General features: G+C 42.8%; 1 protein-coding gene across 1 annotated transcript in view; it reads left to right on the top strand.

Moving 5' to 3' along the window:
• Positions 1–13,066, top strand: part of LOC146859807 (ankyrin repeat and BTB/POZ domain-containing protein 2-like) — a 487,880-nt gene that overhangs the window by 323,649 nt on the left and 151,165 nt on the right. The window contains exon 2 of the mRNA XM_085643532.1: positions 7,865–8,011. Coding sequence (XP_085499658.1) covers positions 7,865–8,011 — 147 coding nt within the window. The remainder of the gene's footprint in view (positions 1–7,864; positions 8,012–13,066) is intronic.

The following is a 13,066-nucleotide window of genomic DNA, read 5'->3' as shown; positions in this document are numbered from 1 at the left end:
CTATCCTGGTCCTCTGCTGGGCTGCAGATGCTATCCTGGTCCTCTGCTGGGCTGAAGATGCTATCCTGGTCCTCTGCTGGGCTGAATATGATATCCTGGTCCTCTGCTGGGCTCTAGATGCTATCCTGGTCCTCGGCTGGGCGGTAGATGCTCTCCTGGTCCTCTGCTCGGCTGAAGATGCTATCCTAGTCCTCTGCTGGGCTGTAGAGCTATCCTGGTCATCTGCTTGGCTGAAGATGCTATCCTGGTCCTCTGCTGAAGAGGCTATCGGTCCTCTACTGAGCTGAAGTTGCTATCCTGGTCCTTTGCTGGGCTGAAGATGCAATCCTGGTCCTCTGCTGGGCCGAAGATGCTATCCTGGTCTTCTGCAGGGCTGAATATGCTATCCTGGTCCTCTGATGGACTGAAGATGCTATCCTGGTCTTCTGCAGGACTGAAGATGCTATCCTGGTCTTCTGCAGGGCTGAAGATGCTATCCTGGTCATCTGCTTGGCTGAAGATGCTATCCTGGTCCTCTGCTGGGCTGAAGAGGCTATCGGTCCTCTACTGAGCTGAAGATGCTATCCTGGTACTCTTCTGGGCTGAAGATGCATTCCTGGCTCTCTGCTGGGATGAAGATTTTATCCTGGTTCTCTACTGGGCTGAATATGCTAGCCTGGTGCTTTGCTGGGCTGATTATGCTATATTGGTCCTCTGCTGGGCTGAAGATGCTATACTGGTTCTCTGCTGTACTGAAGATGCTATCCTGGTCCTCTGCTGGGCTGAAGATGCTATCCTGTCCTTGTCCTCTCCTGGGCTGAAGATTTTATCCTGGTCATCTGCTGGACTGAAGATGCTATCCCGTTCCTTTGCTGGGCTGAAGATGCTATCCCAGTCCTCTGCAGGGCTGAAGATGCTATCCAGGTCCTCTGCTGGGCTGAAGATGCTATCCTGGTCCTCTGCTGGGCTGAAGATGCAATCCTGTCCCGGTCCTCTGCTGAGCTGAAGATGCTATCCTGGTCCTATGATGGGCTGAAGATGCTATCCTGGGCCTCTGCTGGGCTGAAGATGCTATCCTGGTCCCTTGCTTGGTTAAAGATGTTCATCTACCCATAGTCTTCCCTTTTGGATTCTCCTGCCTCACCACTAAAATCTATGTGAATGATCCCACCACCACCACCTCTCACTATCACTGTTCCCAATACAAAGAACCTGTGCTAAAGCACAAGGTGCAACCTTCAACACAACGGGCCACCTTTCTAGCCTAAACAGCAGCTCCTATAGGGCAACAAAGGAAAATAGCCATAAAACAGAGGGCCAGCCTCACAGGTGGACCTCCATGGTAGGCAGGCGTTATCCAGGTTGCTCCATTGTAACTTTGGCACATGAAGGCCAAACTTTCTTAGTTTCACCTGGCCAAGTTGGCCGTGCTCCAGGAGGGGGCGTGGTGGTCCTGGCACAATCCCGCTTCTAAGAGGGGTTCGCTCTTCTCACCCCCACAAATCTCCCTCTGAATACCTCTCTTTGTTCTGAACTTTGTATCCCATGATGTTAGCTTGAACCATATGTGCGCTAATATATGCCGGCACTTCATAAACTGGTTCTTATTTCCCCCTAACATCAACACCTGACGTACCCTGAAAACTAGACGCGTGTTTGGCTTGTAAGCCGAGCTTCGGTCTGCCTACAGTCACCTTGTCTGCCTTATTCATGTGCAGTCGCCTGGCCTGGAAAAAATCCCTTCAAAACTTCATTAATGCTTCAATTTAACGTTAACGCCAATTTCCACCATCCAGGTATGCTGCGGTGGGCTGTGTCAATGGAAGCCGAACAAGTTGTGAACCTCACTCCATATTTCCCGTCTTCTGGCGCCAAAAATTCATTCCATATGTTGTACGGATATTTGAGCCATTGACAATGCTCATGGAAATGGTGCTTAATGCATCTCTTCAGCGATTCGTCTTTTACGCCGTTTCCAGTAGGCAGGGGTTGAATTTGGGCTGGTGATCGGTGTCTCTTCATGCATCGCTTTTCTTCTACTCATCATTACCTCTTATTTAAGAAGCTTAAACCCCCAGCAAACAACCCCCCTAAAACACAACTTCGCAATTTGCAGCTTTCTCCGTTTAGTACAATACTGATGACTCGGTGGATAGTTCAATGCTGTGTGATTCTGGGCAAATCACGCAATCTTCCTGAGCTTAAAATGTCTGAAATATATTTGTGTCATCCCTATTTGATGTACATGATCTTGTAGATTGTCTCCCAAGCCCACGCCTAGTAGAGGCCGACTGTAAGCACTGCATTATTTGTATCATGGCCTAAGCAGGGAGATACTGTATACAAGTTGCCTTCGGTGTCAGGGATAGAGTAGAGACAGACTGTAAACTTCACACTATTTTCATCAAGGATTTGTTAGAGGCAGGGTATAAACACCACTAACTGTGTTGTAGATTTTGTAGAGGCAAACTAGAAACATTGTATTATTTGTATCAGATCAGCAAAATAAAGGCTGTAACACCACACTATTTGTAGAATAAATTTTCTATAGATACCACACTATATTGATAATAGATTTGGTAGATACAGAGTGTGAACATTTCATTATTTGAATCAGATCATCCGAAGAAAGGCTGTAAACAATGCATTATTTTTTTATTGATTTGCTATATATACAACACTATATTGATCACAGATTTGGTAGATGTAGAGTGTAAAATCAACACCATTTGTATCTTGCGTTTGGTGGAGGCAGACTGTAAAGACCTCTCTTTGTATCATGCATTATGTGGCGGCAGCAGTAGACATTGCATTATGTCTACAAAGGATTAGGTGGAGGAGGCTGTACACATTGCGCTATTTGTATAACAGATTAGGTGTAGGAGCCTGCACATGTTGCACTATTTGTATCATTGATTTGGTAGAGACAGACTGTAAAGACCTCTCTTTGTCTCATGAATTAAGTAGCGGCAGACTGTAGACATTGCATTATTTGACAAAGGATTAGGTGGAGGAGGATGCGCACACTGCACTATTTGTATCAATGATTTGGTAGAGACAGGCTATAAGGTTTTTCCAGCATCGGATTGGTAATGCAGGCCCTTGGGAAATGCCCAAGGGGCCGGTGTTCAGTTCAAGCTGTGGGCTGCTTTTTTGGCAGCCTGGAAGGCGAATTGGGCTGTGTCTGGTGAGTTCAGATGTCACCAGCGGCCCAGTGGGTGCCTGAGTGGCATTTCTGGAGGTAGATGGGCGTTCATTACCTCCCTTTTATCAAAGACAGAGGTGTCACTCCATTTCTCTCGCTGGGCCGGCCCATTAATATATGCATATTGAATAGGAGTTCCCTTTCTCTAGCTGGGCTGGCCCATTAATTTATGCATATTGAACGGGGCAGGGGCCCTGAGCAAAAGTGGTTCACTTGTTTTCAGGTGTGTTTCACCAGTGTAAACTAATCCGTGCATTTTTTATCACCCCTCCCTCTTTTTAAAATAAAATTTCGCCAAAGCAGTGTATTACTGAAAGGCAATATGCAAATGTGGGCCACTTTTTTTTTACCGTGCCCGGGCCGATTTTTAATCCCAATCCAAACCTGGGTGTTTCCTATTTGTATCATACAATTGGTAGAGTCAGACTGTAAAGACCTCTCTTTATATCATGTATTACGTGGCAGCAGACTGGAGACATTGCATTATGTCTACAAAGGATTAAGTGAAGGAGCCTACACACGTTGCACTATTTGTATCATTGGTTTGGTAGAGACAGACTGTTAAACCCTCTCTTTGTATCAAGTATGAAGTGGCAGCAGACTGTAGACATTGTTTTATTTGTACAACGGAATAAGTGAAGGAGCCTACAAACGTTGCACTGTTTGTAACATTGATTTGGTAGACAGGCTATAAGGTGTTTCCTATTTGTATCATGCATTTGGTAGAGACAGACTGTTAAACCCTCTCTTTGTATCATGTATGAGGTGGCAGCAGACTGTAGATATTGCTTTCTTTGCACAACAGAATAGGTGAAGGAGCCTACAAATGTTGTACTGTTTGTATAATTGATTTGGTAGACCGGCTATAAGGTGTTTCCTATTTGTATCATGCATTTGGTAGAGACAGACTGTTAAACCCTCTCTTTGTATCATGTATGAGGTGGCAGCAGACTGTAGATATTGCTTTCTTTGCACAACAGAATAGGTGAAGGAGCCTACAAATGTTGTACTGTTTGTATCATTGATTTGGTAGACCGGCTATAAGGTGTTTCCTATTTGTATCATGCATTTGGTAGAGACAGACTGTTAAACCCTCTCTTTGTATCATGTATGAGGTGGCAGCAGACTGTAGACATTGTTTTATTTGTACAACGGAATAGGTGAAGGAGCCTACACACGTTGCACTGTTTGTATCATTGATTTGGTACAGGCAGGGTGCTAGCTGTTTCCTATCTGTATCATGCATTTGTAAAGGCAGACCGTAAAGACCTCTCTTTGTATCATGTATGAGTGGGTAGTAAACTGTAGACATTGCATTATTTCTACAACGGATTAAGTGAAACAGCCTGTGCACAATGCACTGTTTGTATCTTGAATTTGGTAGAAGCAGTTTGTAGACAATGCCCTATTTCTGTCATTGAGTCGATAGAGCCAGTCTTACACACTGTTTGTAGCATGGATTTGGGACAGACATGCTGTGAATACTGCGCTACTTGTAAAATGGATTAAGTGGAATAAGGCATTAAACATTACAATATTTGTAGACTAGATTTGACGCAGACAGGCAGCAAGCACTGCACTATTTGGTGGAGACATGCATAGGCAGGAAGCAGTGCTAAATCAGATTGCTTCCTGGAATTTGAAATGTTGTATTTACCTTCTTGTGTGTGACAAATGCGCCTGTCTTATTACCGCACAAAAGGCTGTCTAAAATCGTTAATGATCTTTTAACCAGACCTAAGAAGCAATAAGTTGAGAGTACTTTGAATCGGAAATGAGAGGATTTTACCCGCTACTGAAAACATCACATCACAGGAAATGGCTTTGTGTGACCTCTGACCTATGCATTGATGTGCCTGCTTCTAAAGATGTTTAGAGTGTACACTGTGCATTAGTGTTGCTTGTGGTTCAAAGTTTAAAAACTGTGTGTGCCTGGCGCATGTGAGTGCCTTCGATATTGTCAATGAGTTAATTTATTGATAATCACTACACTTAGTTTGAATTAATTAAATAATGCCAACACTGGGGCTCTTGTCCACTGTTGCCTACTATACCACAGGAACACTGACTAGAGCGGTGTTAACTAAAACCATATATATCCCTAACTGTACCATGCATTGTTGTTCACAGTACAAAATAATATTTCGGTGGTTAAACAACTGTGCCATGCTTATTCGCAGTGTCAAGCTGAGGGAACTCTCTCTAGCCAAGTTTCACTCCACTATGTCACACTGAGGGAACTCTCTAAAGCGAGCTCTCACTCTAGTGTCAGACTGTGGGAACTCTGTCTAGCCAGATTTCACTCCACTGTGTCACGCTGAGGGAACTCTCTAAAGCGAGCTCTCACTCCAGTGTCAGACTGAGGGAACTATCTCTAACCAGGTTTCACTCCACTGTGTCAAACTGAGGGAACTCTCTAAAGTGAGCTCTCACTCTAGTGTCAGACTGAGGGAACTATCTCTAACCAGGTTTCACTCCACTGTGTCACACTGAGGGAACTCTCTAAAGTGAGCTCTCACTCTAGTGTCAGACTGAGGGAACTCTCTCTAGCCAGGTTCCAATCCACTGTGTTACACTGAGGGAACTCTCTAAAGCGAGCTCTCACTCCATTGTCAGACTGAGGGAACTCTCTCTTGCCAAGTTTCACTCCACTGTATCAAATGGTGGGAACTCTCTATAGTGCGGTCTCACTCCAGTGTCAGACAGAGGGAACTCTCTCTAGCGAGCTCTCACTCCACTGTTTCAGGCTGAGGGAAGTCGCTCTAGCGAGCTCTCACGCCAGTGTAGGAAACTCTTTCTAGCGAGCTCTCACTCCAGTGTCAGACCGAGGGAACTCTCTCTCTAACAAGCTCTCACTCCAGTGTCGGACTGAGGAAACTCTGTCAAGCGAGCTCTCACTCCAGTGTCATACCGAGGTAACTCTCTCTAGTGAGCTGTCACTACACTGTGTCAGACGGAGGGAACTCTCTCTAGCGAGCTCTCACTCCACTGTGTCAGACTGAGGGAACTCTCTCAAGCGAACTCTCACTCCAGTGTCAGACTGAGGGAACTGTCTCTAGCGAGCTATCACTCCCCTGTGTCAGACCAAGGGAACTCTCTCTAGCGAGCTCTCACTCCAGAGCCAGAGTGAGGGAACTCTGTCTAGCGAGTACTCACCCAGTGTCAGACTGAGGGAACTATCTCTAGCGAGCTCTCACTCCACTGTGTCAGACTGAGGGAACTCTCTCAAGCAAGCTCTCCCTCCAGTGTCAGACCGAGGGAAATCTCTCTAGCGAGCTCTCACTCCACTGTCAGACCGAGAGAACTCTCTCAAACGAGCACTCACTCCAGTGTCAGACCGAGGGAACTCTCTCTAGCGAGCTCTCATTCCAGTGTCAGACCGAGGGAACTCTCTGTAGTGAGCTCTCACTCCAGAGCCAGACTGAGGGAACTCTGTCTAGCGAGCTCTCACTCCACTGTGTCTCTCTCTCTAACGAGCTCTCACTCCAGTGTTGGACTGAGGAAACTCTGTCTAGCTAGCTCCCACTCCAGTGTTATACCGAGGGAACTCTCTCTTGTGAGCTGTCAGTCCACTGTCTCCAACAGAGAGAACTCTCTCTGGCGAGTTCTCACTCCAGTTTTAGCCGATGATACTCGTCTTTACGAACTCTCACTCCAGTGTCAGACTGAGGGAACTCTGTCTAGCGAGTACTCACCCAGTGTCAGACTGAGGGAACTATCTCTAGCGAGCTCTCACTCCACTATGTCAGACTGAGGGAACTCTCTCAAGCGAGCTCTCACTCCAGTGTCAGACCGAGGGAAATCTCTCTAGCGAGCTCTCACTCCAGTGTCAGACCGAGAGAACTCTCTCAAGCGAGCACTCACTCCAGTGTCAGACCGAGGGAACTCTCTCTAGCGAGCTCTCACTCCAGAGCCAGACCGAGGGAACTCTCTCTAGCGAGCTCTCACTCCAGAGCCAGACTGAGGGAACTCTGTCTAACGAGCTCTCACTCCAGTGTTGGACTGGGGAAACTCTGTCTAGCTAGCTCCCACTCCAGTGTTATACCGAAGGAACTCTCTCTTGTGAGCTGTCACTCCACTGTCTCCAACAGAGAGAACTCTCTCTGGCGAGTTCTCACTCCAGTTTTAGCCGATGATACTCGAATTTACGAACTCTCACTCCAGTGTCAGACTGAGGGAACTGTCTCTAGCGAGCTCTCACTCCACTGTGTCAGACTGAGGGAACTCTCTGAAGCGAGCTCTCACTCCAGTGTCAGACCGAGGGAAATCTCTCTAGCGAGCTCTCACTCCAGTGTCAGACCGAGGGAACTATTTCTAGCGAGCTCTCACTCCAAAGTCAGATTGAGGGAACTCTGTCTAGCGAGTTCTCACCCAGTGTCACACTGAGGGAACTATCTCTAGCGAGCTCTCACTCCACTGAGTCAGACTGAGGGAACTCTCTCTAGCGAGCTCTCACTCCAGTGTTAGGCTGAGGGAACTCTCTCTAGCGAGCTCTCACCCCACAGTGTCAGACCGAGGGAACTCTCTCAAGCGAGCTCTCACACCAGTGTCAGACTGAGGGAATTATCTCACTCCAGTGTCAGACTGAGTGAACTCTCTGTTGCCAGCTCTCACTTACGCCCGGTTTTTGTGTGGTGGTCTGGTCTTTTCAGTTCTAATTCTCTTTCTTTCCCTCCGCAGGTGTGCTCTCCCTCCCCGCGTACTTCAGTCCTTACAACGATGGCTCTCTGTGCAAGGACGAGCGGGCGGACGCCTACGCCCAGCTGGAGCTGCGCACCCTGGAGCAGTCGCTTCTGGCCACCTGTGTGGGGAGCATCTCTGAGCTGAGTGAGTATGGGGCCGGCGAGCCTTGGGGTACGATGAAGAGGCGGAGGGGCTGCAGGCTGGGATGAGAGGGCGAGAAGGCGAGTGATGAGGATCGAGGTAGAATGTAGACTCGCCTGCCATATAGGGAGAATCAAGCTGGAAAAACAGAAATATATATGGAAACCTTTAGGCCGGAGGAATGCGGAAATGTACTTTTAAGGCGGGAAGCTCATTCATGCCGATGCTCTCTTCAGTCATGGTGGGTACACAGAGGCGCAACCAAAGCCACATTTCGAGGGGCAGGGAGGGGGGGGGGGCGGGGTAATTCTTCCAGTCATAGGCAGAGTGAAGATGCAGGGGCACTAAGAAGGGGTGAAAAACAACAAACCCTCGTTAACAAGTGAATGATCTTTTAAGCGCTCGGGTGCGGCTGCGCGTGTGCCCGGGCAGCTGTCTCAGCCCGGGCTGACACACACGAGAGGAGGGGGGAGGTGGCAGGGGGCGGGGGCTGAAGCCCGTTGATCCCAATGAGAGTTGCGCGCCTGTGGGTACAAGTCACACAGTCCTGAGCCCTGACGGTGGTCCTGGTGTCGACCTGGTGCCAGGTGTCTGCAGGTACAAGGGTTTCCCTCCCTCGCCATAGTCATGTCTCTAGGAATGGGACATTATATTCCTCCATGGGCTGCTGTCTTATTACACATAAATCTCCCCCAAACTCCCACTCTACAATAAGCATGCCTCGTGATGACTCAGATAAACTGCGGGTCCCTACGCCTAGGCAGGTGAGAGGGGGCTCTAGCGAAGCCACACGCGGCCTGCTTCACAAAGAGCTCATGTGAAAAGTCAAAATGTGCCCCCTGTGGTTTATTCATCATTTGGAACAAATGTCCGACTTTTCGAAAACTCGCAAAGAATTCTAGGAGTGCCCCAGGAAATCTATGATTGTCGTTCGTTTTTTTGAGTACCCCAGTGTGTAACATTTACGCATGTAGGATATCCTGCATTCTGAAATTTGATGTAAAACTGTATTTACACATTTTAATTGTTGTTCTCTTCTGGGAAAACATGCCCTGATCAAGAAATCCCTACAGTTACACCTCTAATAAATATGGGGTTAATCCTTCCCCATTCTGCCCTAGAAACACTTACTCGTGCCTCACACAGGAGTAAATTTACGAGCATTTCTACTGCAGAAGCCTACCTACAAGGGGTATGTAAATGTGAAATAAATGTGCAAGTTTGTAGGTATTCACCTACTTTTGAAGACTACCTAACACAGGAACTCCCAATATTCCACCCAGAAACCTCAAATTCCGCGTGTATCAATTAATTCTACGCCACTAGTGTAATTTCTGAATTTGTACGTGCTGCTCACAAACAGAAAATTCTACCAGTCCTGAGTCTGTGACTCAGGCTCACAATTGTAGCTTTGCGCAGTGGTACCTCAGGTTCACACCAAAGTGTTCACCAGAGTTCACCATATGTGCAGTAAATGCTTTATGACTTAGACCCATCAGTTACATTTTCTTTCTTTTTCCTTAGCTGTTCCATCTACATTTTTCATCCATGCACGAGATCAAACACCTTTATGTTCTTAGCCATACACTAAGATGTTCTATTGTTTCACTGCTCAGTGGCGTTCATGATTGCGACATATGCTGTGATGTAAGTGGTGAATTGCACACTTCATCATTCAAGTTCAAACATGCACAGCAGTTCATCTACATTAGATGAGTTAAAGGACACCCCTCAACAGGCAGAGGTGAGGTGAGGCGAGCCTCACGCACCAGCCCAGGTGAGGAGTAGGTCTTGCTCCGCATGTGGCCAGGTGCCTCTCTAGGAGTGTGCAACATCACACACACTCCAAAGCAGAACCAGGTTTACAGCGGATGCTGCTAACACCATCTTCGCCGTAGTTTAGGTGTCGTGTCTTATGGCCGGTTTATATTACATGGGTTAAAACGCTGGTTGCCTGATCTAGTTACACGCAATAGTGCCTCATGCATGTGTTTTAAATAACCCTTTCATACGCTGATATCAAAATATCGTTGCTTTCTTCCCGTGTATGGTTTATGATGGGGAGTGATGTTGTTGGGACCAACAAAGAATTATATGTCAAAGTAAAGTAAAAAAACAAAAAAGAAGTGGCTGCTTGCTATGAGATAGTGATGATATTTTTCTGTTGTTACATCTTCTGTCATCAGAAGGGTTCACTGATAGAATATCGAAGACATAAATATCGATGTTCATAATATTGAATAAAATATATAGACTACAAAAATATCGACCCTCATAGCTAAACAGGTTTGCACCAAAATATTGTATCAAAAATATCAATGTAAAAAACATCGATTTAAAAAATATTGATTTAAATATATATATAAAATACAATAATGTATATTAAATATATTAAATATTGATATTCATTTTAGGAAATTAAATACAATTTAATATACATTTTAACAAAATATAACAAATAAACTTAACTTAACATAATAATTTATACATATATATTTAATTTAAAATAATTAATAAACTATTATCATTAATTTATCTTAAAACTTTAAAATTATATAAAAACAATATATATATATATATAGATCTCAATAATTTAAAATATTTAAAAAATCGATAATAAATTAAAACATTAAACTATTAAAAAATATGTAAGCTTACATTTACCAATACAATCAGTGCAACAGTAGGGAAAGTGTTGGATAGAAAAATAATTACATTTACTATTCCAGTGTTGGATAGCAGAGGGGTAAAAATTACTATTCCCACTCCAGTGAGAGCAACAGTAGAGAAAGCGTTGGATAGCGGAGGGGAAAATATTACTAGTCCCACTCCAAAGAATGCAACAGTAGGGAAAGTGTTGGATAGCAGAGGGGTCAAAATTACTATTCCCACTCCAAAGAGTGCAACAGTAGGGAAAGTGTTGGATAGCGGAGGGGTACAAATTACTATTCCCAAACCAGTGAGACCAACAGTAGGGAATGTGTGGGATAGCGGCCGGCAAAAATTACTACCCACACTCCAAAGAGTGCAACAGTAGGGAAAGTGTTGGATAGCGGAGGGGTAAATATGATTATTCTCACTCCACTGAATGCAACAGTAGAATAACTGTTGGATAGCAGAGGGGTAAACATTGTTATTCCCACTCCAGTGAATGCAACAGTAGGGAAAGTGCTGGATTGCAGAGGGATACAAATTACTACTCCCACTCCAGTGAGTGCACCAGTAGGGAAAGTTTTGGATAGCAGAGAGACAAAAATAACTATTCACACTCAAACAGTTAAAACAAAAATAAAAAACACAAAAAATTATTAAAAGTCATAAAAATAAATAAACAATATTTTGAAATGAAAAATCAAATATATTAAATATATAAAATGAGAAAATAGTATAATATTAATCACATATCAAAAAACTTCAAATAATATAAAAGAATAAATAAAAGTATAAAAAACAACTTCTTTTAAACTAGAAAATATTTACAAATTGATCAATACATAAATGTATTTATTGTATTTCCTACCATATAAACACCACACCAATAACAAAACACTTTAACATTTTTAATTAACTTCCCCCCAAAATTAACATAATCAATAATCAATGTAAAAAATATTATTAATAAAAAAGCTAATAAACATTAATTGACTATTAACAACTAATTACAAAGTCATTAAAATCTTTACCGTTTACCCTTTTAAAAGTGAAAACAAGACAAAAAAATAAATTACCCAAAATACATATCAAATAATTAACTATATATTAATTAAATACAAATTACCTCTCACCCTTTATTCCTATAAACACCAAAACACACACCTACAGTTAATTACACAATTAATTAATTAAAATTAATTAACATCCAATTATTAATTCATCAATTAAAATAAATTACTTCCCACCCTTAACACCTATAAACACCACAATGCACACCTAAAATAATTACACAATTAACCTAATGAATGATCAATTAATTAATTAAAATTAATTAACATCCAGTTATTAATTCATGAATTAAAAATAAATTAATTAACACCTATAAACACCACAACACACACCTAAAATAATTTCACAATTACCATAATTAATTACCAATTAATTAATTTAAATTAATTAACAATCAATTATTAATTTATTAATTAATAATAAATTACTTCACAATTTTCATACTATAACATCTTAATTGAACAAATATTAATAAATACAAAATAATGAATACGTTTAATATAATTAAATTACTTCCCACTCTTTTCCCCTAAAAACCCACAACCCTCTAAAGAACTAAAAACATTACATTCAAATAAAAAATAATAACTACTAAAAATGTAACACATATATTAAAAATACAAACAATTCTTATACAAAAAACATACAACACATACATATAAAATATTTACTAAAACACATAACATTAATAAAGTAACAATATTTTAACATTTATATTTTTGCAAACAATATTAAATACTTCGATATTTTTAAAATCGATATTACTTACCTTAAGTCGATATTCTTGACCACGATATTCTTGCTGTCGATATTTCTGATCCTCAATATTTGTGTAACTCGATATTTGTGATTTGATATTCTCTATTTGCACCCATCAGAAGAAACAACACACACAGCATCCAAAAGAAAACTGCATACCCACCCAACACCGCACTGAGGTGACTTATACAATAGCATCATTGTCAACACAACAGCACTAACCAATAAGAGACCACACATACACACAGCATCTATGAGAAAACAGCATACCAGGAAAATCCTGGTTAACTTTCTCACGTATACGGTTAAAGAATTGATGTTAGGACGGGCTTTAAAGGAGAGATCCTTAACATTTGAGGATGGTATCGCCTAGAGATAGGAAGGAGGGGTTACCCAGGGGCGTGGGGGAAGGGATGCACTGGGTGGGGAGACCATAGGGAAAAAATAAAAACAATATTTGTCCTCATCTTGCTAATGTTTACCCAGTTTCGTAAAACTCCGGGGTTCCATCAGTACATTTTGCCTAAGCAGAAGAGTAAGTGAAGAAGATTAAAATAAAGCATGAAGAGGAGAATC

The sequence above is a fragment of the Triturus cristatus genome, chromosome 3_1 (genome assembly GCF_964204655.1).
Source record: "Triturus cristatus chromosome 3_1, aTriCri1.1, whole genome shotgun sequence".
NCBI lineage: Eukaryota > Metazoa > Chordata > Amphibia > Caudata > Salamandridae > Triturus > Triturus cristatus.
Note: the sequence above shows the minus strand (reverse complement) of the source record. Positions and strands in the feature narration are given on the sequence as shown.